At 39.2% G+C, this 22187-nt stretch overlaps 1 protein-coding gene across 1 annotated transcript; it reads right to left on the bottom strand.

The window, feature by feature from the left end:
- Positions 1-1266: 1266 nt before the first annotated feature.
- SUB1 (SUB1 regulator of transcription) lies at positions 1267-19611 on the bottom strand. The gene is made up of 5 exons (XM_068535203.1): positions 19504-19611; positions 16937-17009; positions 14672-14794; positions 3460-3568; positions 1267-1599 (listed from the first exon to the last, which is right to left on the bottom strand). The coding sequence occupies exons 2-5, from the start codon at positions 17006-17008 to the stop codon at positions 1520-1522; spliced, it is 384 nt and encodes a 127-aa protein (XP_068391304.1). The 5' UTR covers position 17009; positions 19504-19611; the 3' UTR covers positions 1267-1519.
- Between the last annotated feature and the right edge of the window lie 2576 nt (positions 19612-22187).

Below are 22187 nucleotides of genomic sequence, written 5' to 3'. Positions count from 1 at the left end.
CAACTCTACTATAAAATGTTTTAGACATGGTAATCAAACTTGGTATAATAGTGCAACTCTCTGATATGGCAGTAACCATTTGAGATTAGCTACCAAATGTCAGCAATAATTTTTTACATGTCTTTAAACCTTTCTTTTTACTATTCTATCTAGAACTGTGTCCTATCAATGTGATCAAAATATCATGTGTTATCATTTAGTGTGAAGAGAATTGCTTCCTCTTCACTGCCACCTTTTTAAATTTCAGTTATAGTTTCTTTACATTCTTCTCCTAAGGCACACCATGCCCTATTTATTGCTGCAAAGCCCCTGAAATCTGTGTCTCAACCTATGTCTGCTTCATCATTATGGTTCAATGAAAATCACTTGAGAGTGCCTGCTAAAACTTAGTAACATTAAGTCTAGAATGCCATTGTCCCATAAATGAACTGCAAAAAAACCAAGTCTACTGAAGCAAAGGCCAAAAAACACAAGTATGTGCTCTTTGTGCTCTTTCCCCTAAAAACTGACCACATTATCTACTATGACAGTTAAGCTCAGTTATATCTCTGGCTATATATAATCCATACTCAATGTCATAAAATAAGATGTTAGGCCAGTAAGCTTTCACAATTTTTATTAAATCCTAGTCTAATTTAACAATATCTGATTTTATAGACATCATCCCATGGTGAATATGTTTAATAAGTGAAAGCAAATCAGACATCTAAGTCATTATTTTCTGCAGACTAAGCAATAAGATAACAACTACACAGAACACTATAGGTAATGACATACATACATTTACTTGCTCGGAGTTTTCATACAAGCCATGTTGTTTATCAAACTATATCGCCTAATATTTAATACAGTAGAATTAGTGATTGTAGTTCTCATATAATATTTTACTTACAAGTACCTTATTGAGATAAGTAACATTTTGACAGTTTCAGAATTTCCAAATTAGCATAATATACTCAAGAAAAAGAGCAAAAAGCAAAATGAAAACTGAACATAACAAGTTATTAAAAGGAAAATGAAGTGAAGAAAAAAAGGGGAAAGTGAAATATCATTGGGGTGGGGGGAAAAGAAAAAAATCAAACAAGTCCGGATATTTGACTAGAAGGAAACAGATCAACCATGAATTTCACAAACCAAAATTTTCTAAATTCAATGCAATGCTAATCCTTTTGAACGTAAAAGCTGAGTTGAAACTAAAAGGTCGATAAACTGTTACTTTTGGCCTTAAAAAGTACCAACTTTTCTGATCAAAGAAGGCCACAACAGTTAAGATTGTATTACTTGATTTTATTTTACACTAGGTGGTGGACACAAAAGCAATCCTCCTTAATAAAACTGACAATTAGCTTCACTCAGAATATTTTTAATAATGCGCATTTAAAAAAAAGTATTCATCTTACAAATTGTTCTGCAATCCAAATATACAATAGCGTGGAAAACGATGTTTAGAAAACAAAAGCCAATGTAAAAAGACAGATTAAAACAACTAGAACAGTACAGGTTTTACATGGCTCTGATTTTACAGTTTTCTTACTGCATCATCAATGTCAGAAATCTGTTCCTTCAGCTGGCTCCACTGCTCAGGATTTAAAGAAATACCTAAAAAAGAAGTTTAAAAATCAAAAATTGAGTATCTACTTAAGCTCTCTTGAGGATTTTCATACTTCCAACTAAAATATTGTTTTATCTAAATTGCCATTTTGAATGGCACAATAGTACATTAAGAATCAAATCCCTTACATTTGTTAATTACACATTCATCACAATTACCTTAGCAGGTCAATCTTATACCCAGTTTTACTTTCAACACTGCATCCTGCATAATGCCTATTATACCCAGTGAGCGCAAATGATGATCTGAAGATTTATCTCACAAGTGCTTGCAAACTTCCAGGCTATGTGGCCAGACCCAGATTCGGTATGTGACACCCTGTTTCTACAACCAGTTGTTTCCAACATTTGCTCAAAATTTCCACAGGAACTCAGCATGAATGACTTTGTGCTGAGTTCTTCCAGAAGCACTCACTTCACTTTGGAAAAATCCCCGAGACACGATCCAAACAGGACTTCTTAGACTGTGCATACTGGTTAAGAATGCACTCTGGAGTCATGCTGCCAGGGTTCAAATCCCAGCCTCACTGCCACTAACTCTATGGCCTTTAAAAAATTAATTACCTCTAAACCTCAGTTTCCTCATCAGTAAAATGCTGCTTATAACTCAAAGGGTTGTGTGAATAATTAAATTAGCTAATGTGAATAAGATCTCAGCCTATCACCAGACACGTAAACATTTAAAACATTAGCTAATGACATGTTCCTATTTAAGACGTAAAAGTATGAACAGAAAGTACTTTGTGCTTTAAACTTACAATGTTCTAATGCTTGACCCTTACAAGCACAGAAATAAACTAGAATTGGAAGATTAATGAATTTCTCAGAAAACTGCTGGGAGGCCATGAAATTGAGAGGAAAGAGGAGAATATATTAGGGCAATACTTAGGAAGGGCTAATCAAATCATTTTAGTAAATGTTTGCAGGAACAAGAAAAGAAATCTGGCATTGGCTACACTGGGACAACTTGAATGATCAATCCAAAATTAGCCTGAAGAAGAAAAGGGTAGGAAAACATATAAAGGTTAAGTTTAATACAGTCAAAAATTACATGAAGCAAACAAGTGGTATTTTTCAAAATGACATGCAGGCAGAGTAGAAGAAAATAAGAAGGCATTTTTTTCATTAGCTAAGGATCAACCTAAAGCAGCTAACCAGCCAAATATATGAATTTCTGTTGGTACACAAATGTTCTGTAGCTATTTGGTGAATGAATAAAGCATGCTTCTGTGATGATGACATGCTTGGGACTGGATGAAGCAAAAATGGAAGGAGGACAAAGACCCACTTAAAGGATACCACCCTAAAGAATATCTGTTTGGAGATGAACCAAAAGGAAACACTGTAAACCAGGATTTTCCATTCCTGATTTTACACCTTCCCAGTGCCCCCATTCTACTTCAGAATTGATGTAATCTTTTTAAAGGTACATTCAAGTAAATTAGCAGCCAACTGAAGTGATATTAGGGGTATTACTGGGGGGAGGGAGGGAGATATTTCAACAAGCTTTATTTAAGACATTTCATTAAAATAAGTTAAGTGTCACGTCCAAAAAGGCTACAGGGACTTCCCTGGTGGTCCAGTGGTTAAGACTCCACGCTTCCACTGTAGGGGGCACAGGTTCCATCCCTGGTCAGGGAACTAAGATCCTGCATGCCGCACAGTGTAGCCAAAAACAAAAACAAAAAGGCTACAGAAGATAAAGAGAATCAGCTCAAGGAGGATCTCCCATGCCCTATGCACCATCAACATTATTTCAATTTCAAATAAAGTCCAAACAATTTCAAGCTTAGATAATTTTAAATTTAGTCCCAACATTAGGACCAAATTCAGGAAATTAAATCTTACCTTTCCTTCCTGGTTTCATTTCACCTTCCGGATCCATCCAGTATTCTCTAATATCAATTAAGACTTTCCCTTTAAAGTCCCGAACACTGACATACCTCATTTTCCCAATCTGCAAAAGAAACAAAAACATAAAAAGGTGTTCAACAATGGCATCCATATTTATATTCACACTTGCTGCACACTCACTCTACTTTTAGTCACAAAAATAATTACTATTCTCAATATCAAAACTACACCAAAGGAACTATCACTGTTAAAAAGAAATCTTTCTAAAAAGATGAAACAAAGCATATCTCACGTTTCCAATCACTTTTACATTAAATTGGGACATAAATAACAGAGTATTATTCAGCTTTAAAAAAGAAGGAAATTCTGTCACATGCTATTTACAACAAGGATGAACCTTGAGGACACTATGCTAAGTGAAATAAGCTCATCACAAAAAGATACATACTGGATGATTCCAGTACTTAATATGAGGTACCTAGGGACTTTCCTGGTGGCACAGTGGTCAAGAATCCACCTGCCAATGCAGGGACATGGGTTCGAACCCTGGTCCGGGAAGATCCCACATGCCACGGAGCAACTAAGCCCTTGCGCCACAACTACTGAGCCCACACACTGCAACTACTGAAGCCCATGCGTTCTAGGGCCCACGTGCTGCAACTACTGAAGCCCGCGTGCCTAGAGCCCGTGCTCTGCAACAACAGAAGCCAACGCAGTGAGAAGCCCGCGCACCGCAACAAAGAGTAGCCCCCACTCGCCGCAACTAGAGAAAGCCCCCGCTCAGCAACAAAGACCCAACGCAGCCAAAAAATAGATAAATTTTTTTAAATTTCATATGCTTTAAAAAAAAAATACGAGGTACCTAGAATAGTCAGATTAAGATAGAAAGTAGAATGGTGATTACCAGGGGCTGGGGGGAGATCGGGAGAAAAGGGGAATTGTTATGTAACAGTTTTACAAGATGAAAATATTCTTGAGCTCTGTTTCACAATAAAGTGAACATACTTAACATTACTGTATGGTTAAGATGGTTAAGTTTTATGTTAAGTGTTTTGTTTTTTTTTTACCATAAAGATCATTACAAAGCAAAATCTTGCACAAACCACGACCACAGGAATCCATAGACTCAGCTAGCTACATTGGTTTAGCAACCATTCTGAATATAAGAATCCAAAGTTCCAGTCAATAGTAACATGAGATAGCTTTTCCTTTTAGACATTCATTTCAAATAACTTCTTTTCAGTATTGTACTGGAAATACTAGCAATAAAGAAAAAGAATGAAAAGGATGATGTAAAAACAAAAATCATCAACAGAGAAATCTAAGAAGTCCTAAAAAATAATTACACTCCACTTACAGTCTCAAGCTGAGAACTTAAAACTGTCCACAGAAAACTATTTCTCAAAAACCTTCTACTGCTGCTTAACACAAACTACAGATTGCACAGGGAAGGAAAAGGCTTACTCAACTAAGTGTCTATAAGCACTTTACAGGGTATCTGATCAAAACCTCTACTACCTCTACCTATCTGACTCATTTTAAACGTACTCTTCAATCTTCCTGACTTAAATACTAGCTATGATCTTGTGCTTGAAACACATCATCGTGTAAAAGTTGCTTTCCCTACAAACCTGGGTCCCTTAATGATTAAATAATCCCTTTTATTGGGATATCAAGTATTGCTATAGTAGAAGCACACTTGTGCTGATACAAGTACACATTTATGGCTTCCATCTTGCCTATGTCCTCTCAGGCTGCTTTTTCTTGTCTCGGGTCTTGTTCATTTTCGTTCTCAAATTTCTCGTCCCACTGGTGTGGCCCCTATTTGCAGGGTATGCCTCATGCTTTATGGAGAAAATACAGTCCATCAGGTGTGGTTAAGTGCCTTCAAATCTCTCTTCTCAGTACTTACCCACATCTTCATCAATTCTTAAGTTCTTCTTTACCTTTTGTATCCCATTTCTTGCATATACAGCTGACCCTTGAACAACTCAGAGGTTAATTCAAGTATAATTTATACCTCGGCCCTCCACATCCGAGGATTAAACCAACCACAAACCATGCAGTATTTAGTATTGAAAAATATCTGTGTACAAGCGGACCCAGGCAGTTCAAACCTGCATTATTTGAGGGTCAACTGTACATTCTTTCCCTTTCCGCTGGTTTCTTATCTACCATTTCCAAACATGCTCATTCTCCTCTTTCTATAAGGCATTTTCCCTAATCTGCATTGTATAACTTTCCTCATGTTTCCTTCCTCCCTTTACTGCTAACCTTTGAAAGGCAAGAATTGCTGTTTCCATTGATTAAACTCCCAATGCCTATGCTAAAGTCACCAGTGATCTTACTGTCATTTTTAACGGCTTACTTTTTTTTTTTAAAGGTTTGCATTTTTTTTTAATTTATTTATTTATGGCTGTGTTGGGTCTTTGTTTCTGTGCGAGTGCTTTCTCTAGTTGTGGCAAGCGGGGGCCACTCTTCATCGCAGTGCACGGGCCTCTCACTATCACGGCCTCTCTTGTCGCGAAGCACAGGCTCCAGACACGCAGGCTCAGTAATTATGGCTCACGGGCCCAGCGGCATGTGAGATCTTCCCAGACCAGGGCTCGAACCCGTGTCTCCTGCATTGGCAGGCAGACTCTCAACCACTGCGCCACCAGGGAAGCCCTAACGGCTTATTTTTTACAGTCCTCTTTGTGTCCCCTAGTGCCTGTCATACCAGGTTCCCAGCAAACTGTTTTAATGGATGAACTAAATAAATAAGACCAAAATAATTATCACAGTGAAACTCCCAATAGTGATTTATAACACTGATTTAATTCCTAACATATTTTTAAGTATCTTAGGCACCTACAGCACTGAACTGAACATTGTTTCATTTTGGTTTTTAAGGTAAGCTCATGTGACAGATGAACAGATAAAATTAAAATACACTGAAAACCTACTAGAGTAATATTGATCAGGTAAGTCAAGTAAGCATTCAGTGTGGGCTTGAGTAGTGGAAGAGACTTCCAGTGGTGGAATTTGACCTTGAAAAATGACAGGCCATTAATTAAGCAAAAGGGAGAAAAAAGTGAAAGATACAATACTGATGAGATTCAAAAGGCTGAATAGATGGAGCTATACTGAAAAGGACTTGAAAAGCCAGGAAGAGAATTCTGAAGCCTTTATAGGTCCCTGAACTAAGGACAAAAAAGAAAGAAAAAAAGAAAACCAGAAGCAGAAAAACAGGGTTACAACTTTAAAATTTCACTAGAAAAAAAGTTAAAGATCAAGACTGAAAGCAACCTTTTTTTAAAAAACAGTTATAAGTATATGAACGGCATTTTACCAGTCTTAAATTAGTAATAACAAGTACTCAGTTATTTTATGTAAAAAGCATGGTACAATACAGTTAACACAACACATTGTTAGCTAGCTTCACTTCTACCCTAGATCCCTAGAAACTTCTAACAAGCTTCCTCACCCACAGTTTCAATGAGGTGTGTATAAATGTTTTTGTTTGCTACAGATGAACTTAAAAAGAGGCATTTTCTTTCTCCCAAACGTGACTGACCCTCCACGTACTTAAAACTTTGTGAATTTACATGTTGAAGTCCCTAATCACTCTTCAAATAACTTGTGTTTGACTATTCTAAATAAGAAACTATACAAAGTAGGGAAAAGGTATAGGTCAATAAACTGACTCTCTTAAAATCTGGCAATAATGATTCAGGGAACACCAGCACCAAAGAACTGTGGGGGTGAAAGGAGGGGAAGCCTGAGGACGCAGACCGACGCTGCTCTACCAACATCTGAACCCCTTATTGTAACCAAAAACTTACTGTGCGTTTTCTTTTGTATACTGCCCCTTAATATATTCAGTGTTCACTTAATTTTTTTCTCCAGTGTTCATTTTAGCATAAAAAGCTTTAACGCGAATTTTCAAATAAAGATGGGCCCTACAGAAAACTGCACCACGTTTATCCTATGACTTTTCATTCTCCCAGCCCAAAGCACCAAATCCACAGTATGCACATTCATTCCAGAGTTTAAGCAATAGAGGCATTAGAGGAAAAAGAAGAGTCAGAAGGATACTTTGCCCCTAACATCAGGAATAAAGCAAGGATGTCTGCTCTCACCACTTCTTTTCAATATTGTACTGGAAATACTAGCAATAAAGCAAGAAAAAGAATGAAAAGGATGGGCTTCCCTGGTGGCGCAGTGGTTGAGAATCTGCCTGCCAATGCAGGGGACGCAGGTTCGAGCCCTGGTCTGGGAAGATCCCACATGCCGCGGAGCAACTCGGCCCATGAGCCACAATTACTGAGCCTGCACGTCTGGAGCCTGTGCTCGGCAACGGGAGGCCGCGATAGTGAGAGGCCCGCGCACCGCGATGAAGAGTGGCCCCCGCACCGCGATGAAGAGTGGCCCCCGCTTGCCACAACTAGAGAAAGCCCTCGCACAGAAACGAAGACCCAACACAGCCATACATACATACATACATACATAAAAAGAATGTAAGCAGACAAGAATAGCATTTAAAAAAATTAAAAATAAAAATATTTTAAAAAAAAAATGAAAAGGATGATGTAAAAACAAAAATCATCAACAGAGAAATCTAAGAAGTCCTAAAAAATACATATGTAACATATAAATATATAAAATATAGAATATATGTTATATGTATACTTAACATATATTATGTAATATTGTACATATTGTTTAGCAATGAACTGGAAAATGAAGTTAAGAAACAACACATTTTAAAAAAGTGGTTCTGAAGAACGTAGGGGCAGGACAGGAATAAAGACGCAGACGTAGAGAATGGACTTGAGGACACGGGGAGGGGGAAGGGTAAGCTGGGACGAAGTGAGAGAGTGGCATGGACTTAATATATACTACCAAATGTAAAACAGATAGCTAGTGGGAAGCAGCTCAGTGCTCTGTAACTACCTAGAGGGGTGGGATTGGGAGGGTGGGAGGGAGGGAGACGCAAGAGGGAGGAGATACGGGGATATATGTATATGTATAGCTGACTGACTTTGTTATACAGCAGAAACTCACACACCATTGTAAAGCAACTATACTCCAATAAAGATGTTAAAAAAATAAAATAAAATAAATCAAAAAAAAAAGAAACAATACATTTGCGATAGAATCAAAACACAAAATACTTCGGAATAAATTTAGCAAAAGATGTACCAGAAAAATCACAAAACAGAGAAATCAAAAAAGATCTAAATAAATGGACAGAGATACCATATTCATGAACAGGAACTTCAATATTGTCAAGTTGCCAACTCTCCCCAAATTGATCTTCAGCTTTACCCAATCCCAATCAAAATCCCAGTAGACTTTTTGATAAAAATTGACAAGCTGATTATAAAATGTGTATGAAAATACAAAATACATAGAATAGCAAAAATAATTCTGAAAGTGAAGAACAGTGTTAAAGGGCTTACACTACCTGATTTCAAGACTCACCATAAAAGCATAGTAATTAAGACAGTGTGGTACTAAAGACAAACATAGAGATCAATGGACTACAACAGAGTTTAGAAACAGATAAATATTTTGTATATTTACTGATTTTCTTTAAAGATCCAAGGTGATTCAACAGGAAAAGAATAGTCTTTTGAACAAATGGTACTGGAACAACTCGATTATCTGTACAGGGGTGAAAAATCAGTCTCAACCCCTATCTCACACTATACACAGAAAAAACTAATTCTACATGGATTAGAGACCTAAACATGAAAGTTAAAACTATAAAAAGTGTAGCAAAAAAAACATTGGCAAAATTTCTGTGGCATTGGGGTCGAGAACTATATCTTAAACAGGAAACAAAAAGCATTAACCAAAAAAGCAAAAAATTGATGAAAATGGACATTTTCAAAATCAAAGCTTTTTAAAGATACTTAAATTAAAAAAGTAAACCACAGACTCAGAAAATATTCACAATACTTGTATCTGACAAAGGACTTGTATTTAAAATATTTTTTAAAAACCCCTCAAATTCAATGAATCAAATGACCGTTTTTTAATAGGCAAAAGATCTGAATAGAATCTTCAAACAAAAATATAAGACATTAGGGAAATACAAAGTAAAACTACACATCCATTAATTAAAGTGGATAAAATTTTTAAGACTGGTGATACCCAGTGAGGATGTGTAGCAATTGGAATCTCATACACTGCTGGTGGGTCTGTGAAATGGTACAGCTACTTCGGAAAACAGTTTGACAGTTTCTTAAAGTTAAACATACACTTAGCCTATGACCCAGCAAATACATCTGGTGTTTACCCAAAAGGCGAAAATGTCCACAAAAAGACCTGTACAAGAATATTCACAGCAGCTTTATTCCTAGTATCCCCAAACTAGAAACAACCCGAATGTCCACCCAAAATGGATGGATAAACGAACTGTAGTACAATCATACAATGGAATACCAATCAGCAATAAAAAAGAACCACTGATACTTGAAACAAGGAATGATCCCAAAACATTATGGTGAGCAAAGGATGCCAGACACAAAACAATACAGACTGTATGATTCCATTTATATGAGGCTCTAGAACAGGCGAAATAAATCTCTAGGGACAGAAATTACATCAGTGCTTACCTGGGGAAAGGGAATGGACTATAAAGGGAGGTCTAGAGGGAACTTTCCAGGGTGATGGAAACGGCCTCACTACAAAAGCATGTACGTTTAGAGAAAGACAAATATCATGATACTGCTTATATGTGGAATCTAAAAAAATGGTACGAATGAACCTATTTACAAAACAGAAATAGAGTCACAGTTGTAGAAAACAAACTTATGGTTACCAAGTCGGGGGAGGGAGGGGAGGGATAAATTGGGAGATTGGGATTGACATATACACACTACTATATATAAAATAGATAACTAATAAGACCCTACTATATAGCACAGGGGACTCTACTCAATACTCTGTAATGACCTATAGGGGAACAGAATCGACTTGGGCTGGCCAAAAAGTTCGTTCGGGTTTTTCTGTAAGATGTTAGGAAAATCCCGAACGAACTTTTTGGCCAACCCAATAAAAAGAGTGGATATATGTACATGTACAACTGATTCGCTTTGCTGTACAGCAGAAACTAACACAACACTGTAAATCAACCATATTCCAATAAAAATTAAAACAAAAATAAAATAAAAATTTAAAAAGCATGTACTTTTTTTTACAGCTCACCAAATTATGCTTTAAATGTGTGCATTTTATTGTATATGGACTGTATCTCAATAAAGTTTATTTTTAAAAAAAGAAAAGAACTCGCCCAATAGTCACCTCTTCCTTGAGGAGAAATAAAGCTGACAAATTCTTACCAAAAACAAAAAACAAAAAAACCACAGAAAAATGAGGAGGTAGTAGTATAGATATAATTAAAGGTAGAAAGAATAAAGATCACTGCACTTACATGTCATAGGAGAAAACAATCACACAACAGAATGTATGTATTTTCACACACACATAATCTGGAGGTTAACAGGAAAAAAATAATATGTACGTCATACAGAACAGTGATTCTTAAATTTTTTTTGATTTCCTGTCCCCTTTGGGGTACTGATGGTTATAAATAATCCCTTCAATACAAAAAAATCCAAATAAAATATTAATTTCATGGACTCCCAAAATAAACCCCCAGGTTAAGAACACTTGACTCTGTAATAACATAATTTAAAAAGTAACAGGTTTATCCTTAAAATCATCAAATCAACTAAAGCAGTATTACTGATCCTTTGTGCTGAACTTTGAAGATGAATAGGGATCCCTCTGAAGAAGAATAGGGATCAAAGTCCCCTGCCTCAATCATTCTGACCTTTTAAGACACAGGTACTAAGTAATTACAAGATAGTTCTCCAATCCACATCACATAAGTCATCTCAGGTAAATTACATCCCTTTGGAACCAAATTCTCAAAATTCAGAGCTGAAGAAACCAGACAAAAGCAAGCATCTAGTAGTATCTCCTCTCTACTCAGGAATCTGCCCAAATCATTCCACAGTTTAAAAGATTAGCATAGTGACTTTCCTTGGGCACAATTCTCTTCAAATATTACATTCAGAGAGCTGCTTATGTTTGATGCACATTGCTTTTCCAAAATTTAAGATCATTTCCTCCAGTTCTATTCTCAAGAGATGGGTGTTTAGGTTAAAAAAAAAAAAAAAAAAAACCCTGTCTTATGGCTACTAAGCAATACTCAAACAACTTTAATTTAGATTTTAGATTTGTCTTTGGTAAAGTATACCTGATAACCCAGGTCCTTAAAGATACTAGCAATGTCTAAAAAAGTTCCACTCTGGGAGCTGTCTTCAAGGCATTTCTTGTAAATGAAAAATATAGGAAATATATATCTCTATTTTTTTAATTAAATAAATAGAATTTTTTAAAACTTTACAAAACACAATGAGCATAATTGATTTTCCTTCCAAAAACCCCATCCTTCACCTGTCTTTCCTAATAAAATTATCAAACCATTATTACTAATAAAAATGAAGTCCTCTTTTTAAATTACATAACCAATGTATTCACTAGGTCTGTGAAAAGTCACTCTGAAAATCAGGCCTATATGATCCTCCTAAAGACACTTTCAAAAGGGTGAGGAGTCTAATAGCCTTTGAGGCTTGGGAACCTTCCAAATGAGGGCTTAAGAACTGAACTCACTTCTTTTGGTGAGATAACCTCCCTATAAAAAAAGAACTGGGGCTTCCCTGGTGGCGCAGTGGTTGAGAATCTGCCTGCTAATGCAGGGGACAATGGGTTCGAGCCCTGCTGGGAAGATCCCACATGCCGCAGAGCAACTAGGCCCGTGCGCCACAACTACTGAGCCTGTGCATCTGGAGCCTGTGCTCTGCAACAAGAGAGGCCGCGACAGTGAGAGGCCCGCGCACCGCGATGAAGAGCGGCCCCCACTTGCCGCAACTAGGGAAAGCCCTCACACAGAAACGAAGACTCAACACAGCCAAAAATAAATATAAAAATAAATAAATTAAAAAAAATATTAAATATCCTGTGTCAGTAAGTTTACCATTTTAAAAAAAAAAAAAAAAAAAAAAAAGAACTGGTTTCCCAAAACTGCTCTAATAGAATAAAATCTCTAAATGTGGGCCCTAGTTTCTTTATCTGTACAATCGGGAGTAAGGGAGACAAGATGAAATCCATTAATAGGCCACAGATGCTCTATTATCCAAGTACAAGCAGGCATACAGTGAACAGAATTGATCAGAGAAAAGCCCAAGATAATTGCCAAGCAAATACTTGAAAGCTTTTACCTTTAGTACAAACATTAAGTTGAAATATTCCAAAGCAGTCCTTCATTCTATATAGAAGGAAAGTCTATGAAAGGAAGGGATACTTTCTTGCAGATTTTACATTTCATTCTGCCCCTTAAAATAGCTTCCCACTGCACTTAGAATAAAACTAAAACTCCTAAAACTGGTCTCCCAACAGGAAAGCCCTGAAAGATCTGGCCTTCACCCTCCTTATCAACTAGACCTCCTACCTACACTCTCAGCCAACTTTCTAGGCTCCAGGCACAAGGGCTTCATAATTCCTGCACAATCTAAGCTCTTTCCCACTTCAAGGCATCTGCACATTCTCTATCAAATTAATCTAATCTGCTCCTAGTTCCTCTAAAATATACAAAAGTCAGAAGACTAAAACCCGTAAAAATCGATCTGCATTTTGTCACTTTTCTTTTTTACATAATTTTTAATTTAAAAATGTATGTATTTAAGATTTAGTATTCAATGTACATATTCCGAGTGAAAGACTACTACACTCAAGCTAACATATCCTCTCCTTATACTTACCATTTTTTGTATGATCAGTGCGCCTGAAAATCTACTTAGTACATCTCCAATGTTCAATACAGTATTAAGCATAGCTAGCATGTGTCTATTTCTTTATCTAGAGTTATAACAAAACTGAGTAAAAATATCCAACTTCTATTTTCCCATTCTCACATTAATCCTGGTACTGTCTCTAGTCAAGTAAATGTTTGCAGTCTCATTTTGTCCAATCTTCTGACTTCGACTAATACTAATGTCTCCTTGAAACGCTTATCTTGTTTATGCTCCCACAAAGCACTTATTTTTTTCTTGCTCCCATTACTGTACTCTTCCTATTTTCCTTCACCTTCTCTAACCTATATCCTTTTTTCCTTCCATCCTGAGTATCACAAGACATGTCCTCAGTCACCTCCTCTTCTCCCTCTGGTTCATACTTCAGTGGAAGGTTTCAGTCAACCATACTAATGATCCCACATGAACAGTTCCCAACTAAGCCTTCTAGGTTCTAAAGCAGAGACACTTTATCACACTTACAATCAGATCCAAAAAGCCAAACTTGACCACCTCTGCCATTAAAACTAATTTATTTTCCTCATATCTATCAATGAAACCTTCATCTCTATTGTCCCTCAAATTTAAAACCAGTCTTCACTGATTGCTTCATTCCTCTAGTCCATTCTTCCTCACCAGCGATCTTAATCATCACTATTTCATCTTCTGGAAAAACCATCTAAGCCCTTATCACCTCACATAATTTATCCCCACTGCCTCTCCCATAAATCCTCCTTGTACCATGATGCTAATAACAAGTCTCCCTAAAACAAGATAAGAAACCCAAGGAAAGAAGCTATGCCAGTCCTGAGTAATTTCGTCAAAGCCCTCTAATGAACTTCCCTCACTTTACCTCACTACTCAACCTTAATCCCCACAATATATAAACTGAGGGCCCATTTTAGTAAACCCATTCACCCTTTCTGTTATCAAGCCAAAACTAGGCAGGTCATATTGCTGTTTCCCCTCCAGTAACATCCTATCCATACTTCACAGCCCAATACTAGACCTACCTCCTCCAAGGTGCAGTTCTAGACCAATACTAGACCAATACTAGACCTACCTCCTCTCTAAACGTGCAGTTCTCAATCTTTTTTTGCATTTCTCTAACTTTTAAATTCCCATTGTTTTAAATACAGCAAAACTACAGAACTCTAGATTTCAACAATCATCTAGCATCATATAAATTGCTTTCATTTCTACTAACTTGTTATTATATTTCAAGGAATATCCTTAGTCAAGAGAATTATAACATACATAAAAGATTATTATGCATTATCAGATTAAGGTACTTTTAACATTCTTTAGATCAAGCCAGGTAATAATTCCTCTGGAACTAAGGAAATAACGCACTTTACCTGAAACATGTTATCATCTCTGCTGCTGCTGCTCTGCTTAGAAGATGACAGGGCTCTGGAAGTTTCACCAGTCTTTTGCTTCTTTACAGGTTTTTCTGGAGCAACTTGCTTTTTCCTCTTTAACTTGAAAGAAAAACAAGAATATGGTTAAAATCTGCATAAGAACAAAACACATCTCAGGTTCAAAACATTCCATTACTTTTCAAGACTTAAAGGATCAAAACACTCCATTTATTAATAAAAAAAATCACAAATATATACACAAGCAAGTTTCACTTGACAACAGAACTATGAAACTAACCTAGCACTGCTATCTAATAGTGTTTTCAAACTGTGCTCTCAGAAACCCAAAAGATATTTCGGGCATTAGAGTGGTATTCACCAGAGAAACAGTTATTTTATAGACTGGGATCCCTCATAAAATTTCCTTGGGAGAGAAAAAAGATGGGGGTACGGGGGCTGCTGCTTTTGAATAAACTTAAACTTTTGGAAACCACAAGTCTAGTAAACTAGTCAGTTACTTATTTTTACAAAGAAAATGTACTAATTAGGAAGAATACAACCAACTTATGATTATTTATGCCTCTGCCAATTCCAAAAGGGACTTAAATTGGCTTAGCAAGTTTATGAGTAGGCAAAGCTAAGAAAGGTATTTTGTACTGGGCACCAGAGGTCAACAACTCATCACAAAACTTCCTCATCACAAAAAAATCACTTAAGATAAACAGTAATGTGTTACACTAGCATTCAAAATCAAAACAATGTTTTAAGAGCAGCATTACTCTAAAAGTTTTTCATATAACTTCATTCTCAAAATGAGCTAACAGGGACTTCCCTGGTGGCGCAGTGGATAAGACTCCACACTCCCAATGCAGGGGGCCTGGGTTTGATCCCTGGTCAGGGAACCAGATCCCACATGCATGCTGCAACTAAGAAGCCCTGGAACCACAACTAAGGAGCCCACCTGCCACAACTAAGACCCGGTACAACCAAATTAATTAATTAATTTTATTTATTTATTTATTTTAAAAATGAGCCAACAGTCCATGAAATCCAGTAGAGTTCCCAAACCAAACAGTAGAGGGCAGTCATGTTCCTTAGTGGAAGGTATAAACTATTAATGTTTTACCAAATTATGTGACGGTAGGTAAAATACTGATATGATGTATGTATTTATGTATACAAACTGAAAGACTGGATTCATTTAATGTAAGTGCTTACAGGATTAACAGTATTATTTGGGATAAATAGCAAAAATTACCTCAGCTCAATAAGCAGAAAGCAATTATTCTTTTTGTCAGGGTCTATATAGTCCCTGTGGAATGGCACATACCTGGCACATAAAAGCTCAATAAAAAACTTGTTAAATCCATGTATTCAAATGCTATACTGTGTGCAAGTTAAAAAACTAAGAGACATTCCCTTCTCGAATATAGCCATGCATGCTCTTTGAAGTTTTTTTTCAACCTTCCAGGTGATATTATACTATGTACTTCCCTATAAAAGTCCATCTCCTCCAAGATTCTCATATAAGCTCTCTTTTCTTTTAACTAACACTGCTAACTGAGCTCAGAGACACAACTACGTAAGGTTCTAGGAGATAAAGGACAATTCTGCGAGGAAGAAGCCCTGACTACAGTGTGAGATGCTCAGTTAAGCAGAATGCACAGTTAAGCTTACGGCACAATTATCACCTAATGCAGAAAAAGCCTCTTCCATCAAAATGGGTAATTTCATGTTAGCTTTGCTGGGTGTTCATTTAACTAAAAGGAGGGGACCAGAGTAAATAACATTCTAATTTAAAACGTACCAAGCCAAATTTTATGTAATCCTTGAAGGCTGGATAAACATCAAGGCTGAGAAGACTGTCAAACTGACATCTGCTTTCAAGGAGTTCAGATAATTTGGCTCAACAACTACACAGAATACCTACAGATTAGGAAGATTACTAAATAATGGCAAATAATGGCTTTGGCCTAAATCTAGTGCTATTCCTCTAGGGAGCGTTAGGAGTCCTAAAAAGCCACAACAGGAAGCTTGTTAATGTCAGAAGACTTGCTCAAGTCTGACGTGGGGCTTGGCGTGTGCGTGTACAACAAGCACCCTAGGCACTTTAGTCAAGTGGTTCAGGGGCCATCTGCACTTTCAGAAACATCCATCCTGGCTCTCATTTTAAAATTCTGATATGCTGTGCAGTCCTTCAGAACTGGATGTGGGCAATACTGCTGAATTAAGTATCACAAAAATCACATGGTGTATAGTCACCTTTTTGTCAACTTCACTGTCAGAATCACTGCCAGAAGAGCTTGAAGAAACAAGTTCCTTTGACTTCGGCATTCTGAAAGAAAAATACATTATGTAAATAATTCATAATTTGCTCTATTACCTTCAACTTAACTCTCCCCCAATCAAAGATTCAAGAAGTTCCACAGTTCTTTCTACCATTTTTGGTACTGGAGTTGTTACACTGAGCACAGAAGTTATGTTCTTAATCTATGCTCTTCCAAATTGAAAATAACATGCAAAGTGAAGAGTTCTGAACCCAGCAAGAAGAACTAAATGTCATACACATCTCATACTCCTACACCTCTCTCTTTCTCAAAGTCAATGGGGCTTTTTATACTTCATTTTAGCAGGGTTAGATGTTTATGTTTAGGGTAAACTGCAAAAAGGCAGCTGACAGCAATCACTGTTAAAACCAAGAAGAAATGTGAGTAATTCTCAGTACTGCTTTATACTTGCCACTGAGGAGACTTATGTACAATTATTCACTGCCAGAACTGATATCAACTTACACACAGCATGGTGAACCAACTGTACTATACAGATGTGGATATCTAATTAATTTTACCATTATAATCCTATTTTTCATATTTTGTATATGTTCTTAATTTTTTTGGCTTTTTGACCATGCCAATCAAAGGAGCAAGTACTGAATCAAAGTTATACAAATTCACAGTTCATTTACATTTTACACTGATTTTCTACTCTGGAATACAACTAAAATTTGAAGAATCTGCTTATGGGAGGGGCAAAACCTTTCCTCCAATTCCTACTATGACCCTAGTTCCCCAGGTCCCCCCAGACAGAGGTACATAGGCCAGTGCCTTGCTTTCCCTGTGGATGTTTACAGAGTGCCTGAGGGCAAGGCAGAGTGTTGTGCTTCTATGTTTCCCAAAATTCAAGGAATTTCACGCTGTACCTCTTTTCAAAGCACTTATAATACCAAGTGGTAAAATGCTTATTTTCAAAACAAGTATCTTTTGCTCTCTCCACCTCCATCTCAGTAGAGACTTGAGTCCTATTAACTTCTGTATGCCCTAAAGGGTCCAATATACACAACACACACTATAATGTTTGCTGAAAAAAGGGGAAAAAAAGACTTCAAAAAAACCATAAATAATCCAGATCTCGACTAAACTTGCCATTAGCAAGGGCACTGAATGTATCCCAAAACAGGAAGTCAAGGAAAAAGAAATGGGCCATCCCTAGCCTAGCCACTAAATTCAAAAAGCTCAAACCATGCCCAAGCCAGCCATGTTGATTTTATCTGGCAATTTCTTGATGCCAAGAGTAGTAAATTCAGAGGGGAGCAAGCAACATCTATATCCACGTTTTATACATTAATCCTGTTACTGCTCCGCTTTCCAACCTAATCTCCAAAATCAATTTAGTTGTTTTTCATGCTAGCTAATAATGCCAAGAAGCATTTTTTTTAAAAGGTAATCCAACTGAACGTACCCTGTTTTTCACTTTGAAACGGTCAGGCATAACTATACCATCTGTTCATGAAAGGTTCCTGGGGGCCTAAGATCATTTCAAAGAACCACCTCGTGTTTAACCCAAATAAGTCCATCCGACACGAAAACAAGGTAACGGTAACTAAACCCAGGCTGTTTGAACTTCTAACAAAATATATTTTCACTTTTACTTAATGAGCCTTTACCGTTCAAGGGGAAAAAAGCGGGGGCAGGGCGGCAGGCTCGCAATTCTGGCAAGGCGCTACTAACAGCGCTGGTGTGGAATATATACAAAACACAACTTAAAAAATGAAATCTCCGATCTCTGATGAAGGCATGGGGAAGGAGGGATTAGAAAACAAGAGGTGAAAACAAACTAGGACTAAAAGGCACGCGAATTCGGTACGAGGGTGATAAGCACCAACACGGAGGAAGGGGGCCGCGCGACGCCAGGCAGCCGCCAGAACCCCGGGGCTGACAACGCCTTGGGCGGTGGGAGACAGGTCGGTCGGAGGGGGCGTGGGAGGCGGCGAAGTGCGGAGGAGACGGCGTGGGAGAGGAGGGACTTGCACCAAGCGCCATTTTCTTCCCTCGAACAGCTCACTGCCCCCCAGCAAAGCAGCCGTTCACTCCCCCAGCGCCAGTCTCCCCCGCCGCACCGCCGGCCTTCCTCCGACCGGGTGCCCCCTCCTGGGGGCAGGGATGAGGACCCCGGAGAGACCTTGGGGAGGCGCAGGCCCCGCACGCGCCCCCGCCCGGGCCGCCGCTGCATTGTCCCGGGGGCACCCCGGCCCCCTTCCCGCGGCTCCTCGCCCCCGCCCGGCGCCGCCTCCCCCGCCGCCCCTGGGTCGTTCCCGGGGGCCAGCTTCGGGGGCCGAGAGGCCTGAAGCGCGTGGGGCGCGGGGTCGGGGACGAGGAGGGGACCGGGGAGGCCGAGGAAGCATGGGGGAGATCAGGCAGCGCCGCCATTTCCCGCGGCCGTCGTCGACGACGAGAGGGACCGGCGCTGCGGGTGCGCAGCCGCCGGGCTGGCAAGGTGAGGGCCGGCCGAGGGCGGTTTCGAGGGGGTGGGGGCGGGGTCCGAGCACTCACGCTCCGCTCTTGTAGCCGAACTGCCTCCAGCTCGCTCGCTCGCTACTGACAGAGAAACGGAAGTGACGGCAGCAAAGAGACGCCGGCCCCGCCCCGCTGAGACCACGCGCACGTGATGGGGCGTGGCCTCCCCTCCGAAACCAACACCGAGACCCTTTCCAGGGCCTTAAAGGGACCGCCCCTCATCCTGAACCGATGCCGCGGAAGTGAGATGCAGCGAAGGTTGGATTTGACTTGTGAGTGAGTGAGGGAACGAATAAAACATGAATGACAAGCACCGAGCTTTGCACTTGTTCCATAAATGTTTCTTGTATTAAAGTGAAATGTCTGAAAAAGATCGAAAAAGGTCAACACTTCTGGCCCATTTTCCGAGAAATGATCCTTGCCCGCCACCCCCTACTCTGGTATTTAATCCTGGCTAGTAAAATCCGAGGGAAGGAAGCCAAAGTCATAACGTTTAATGCCAGAAAGTGCGAAAAGTCTTTGCAGAAGTCCTTGGCCACACACCCACACACATTCCTAAACTGAAGTCCTGGGAAATTCCCTGGCGGTCCAGTGGTTAAGACTCGGCGCTTTCTCTGCCAGGGCTGGGTTCAATCCCTGGTCAGGGAACAAAGATCCGGAAAGCCACTGGGCAAAAAAAAAAAAAAAGTACCTAAACTGAAGTCCTGGAGGTGTAAGGTAGTTCACAGAAGGCAAGAGAAATCCATACTACAAGCAGGAATATGGCTAATAGAGTCTTTGAATCTATATTTAAAGAATGCCGACTATAGCCAAGAATATATATTCAACACACATTTATCAGGCACCCACTATGTTCCAGGTACTGCAATGAGGCACTTTACATATAATTATCATCCTAACAAGCACTTTCCAACGTAGGAATGATTATTCTCTCCATTTTCTAGATGAAGAGACCAAGGGTCAAAAAGTTTAAATAAGCTCTGCTCTAGGTTATACAGGGAGTGAATCATGATTCAAACCCGGCACTGCCTGAGTCCCACTGCTTACTGCAGACTGAGGCAGATTGCAAATGCTCTAGGCCACTTCTATTCATTCAGTGTCAGATTAGATGACCACTTTTTAAAAATGAAACACTTGCTGTATAATTCCTTTTATACAACATTCCAAAAAAGGCAAAAATAATCCATGGGGATTCAGGTTACCCTTGGGGGATATCACTTGGAGTGAGTATGACGGAACCTGTGGGGATGCTGAATACATCTTGGTCTGGGTGGTGGTTAGACAGGCATGTACGGATGTAAAAATTTCACTTAATATTCGTGCATCTTACATTATACAAGATACACTTCAATGAGAAAGATGAAAAAGTCAAAAATAAAAATATGAAAATTAGACTGTAAAAAGATGAAACTCACTCAGGAACCACTGTTCCAGCACGGTAGCTTGCCAGCCTGGAGTTTACACACCCAAATGCAGTTAAGGAAGCACCTTCAATGACTATGGCCAGCTGACCTAAGTTCCCTTGGACTTTGTAGGGGGTGTCTGATTGGATGAGCTAATACAGTGGGGTAACTAGAAGATCAGCAGGTGGCCTGGGCCCTGGTAGCCATGGATATGGTTCTCTCTCGAAACCTGGATGCTGGATGAGAAAGGACAGAGTTCAGGGCACTGGTTGGAGTCATGTGACTCACAACCTCCTCTCCCTATCTTCCAAGAAAGAGCTACAACTCTCTTTACTCAAGTGTAGGAAACTGCCCAAAGGTCCTTCCCCAGTTTATTCACTCATTTCATAAACAATGTATTCAGCACCTACTATACTCCAGTGCTGCTCTAAGTGCTGGGAATTCAGGAATGAACAAGACTGACAGGGTCACTGTAAACTCATGGAGCAGACAGTAGCAAGTAAAGAATTAAATAGAGTTGGTAATTTCAGATAAGTGCTATAAAAAATAAAAGAAAAACAGGATGATGCAGTAAAGAGTGTTGGGATGAGGTTAATTGAGATCTGAAAGGGATGAAGTGGGAGTATTCGGGCAGGGACCCTAATGAAAAGAGCAGCCAGGGTAAAATTTGGGTGCTGGGGGTTCCAAGCAGAGAAAGCAGCTGTGCAAAGACCCTAGGGTTAAGATGAGTCTAAAGAACGGAAAATCCTCTTGATGTGGAACTCCACTGGAGACCATGGGCTGTACAGAGGCGGAGCCCACACAGTACCTCCCTAGGCTCAGTGCCAGGGCTGCCCAAGCCCCAGGAAGCGCTGGCTTTGCAGAGTTACCGGAGCCCAGTTCTGGCCTTTCTCCAAGATCCAAGACAGCGCCTCCTCACCTATCACTGCCTCTTCCTCCTCACCTATTACTACCACTAATTAGCACCAAGGAATCCCGCAGCTTCCCTCCAGCTGGGTCTGTGCTCAGATGAATAGATCTATGTCAGCCGAGAATTTGCTTTTTGAGGTATCACTATACATGAAATAGTGCAAGACTCCATATAATTGTCAAATGAAAGCTATAACCATAAATGCTATCAAATGCTTCACAGAGAGCTGGACCTCTGAATTGGAATAGACTGAGGATGCTTTGAAGAGAACAGCCTTAAGCTTGACCTAGGGAGATGAGAGAGAACATTTGGAGTGGGAAAAGAGGAAAACTCTGAGCTAGGTATGACCACAAAATGAGTAAGGCACATTGAGAGGCTATGAGCAGTCAATTCTTGTCAGTGTAGAG

This window comes from Eschrichtius robustus, chromosome 2 (assembly GCF_028021215.1).
Source record: "Eschrichtius robustus isolate mEscRob2 chromosome 2, mEscRob2.pri, whole genome shotgun sequence".
NCBI classification, from domain to species: domain Eukaryota; kingdom Metazoa; phylum Chordata; class Mammalia; order Artiodactyla; family Eschrichtiidae; genus Eschrichtius; species Eschrichtius robustus.
Note: the sequence above shows the minus strand (reverse complement) of the source record. Positions and strands in the feature narration are given on the sequence as shown.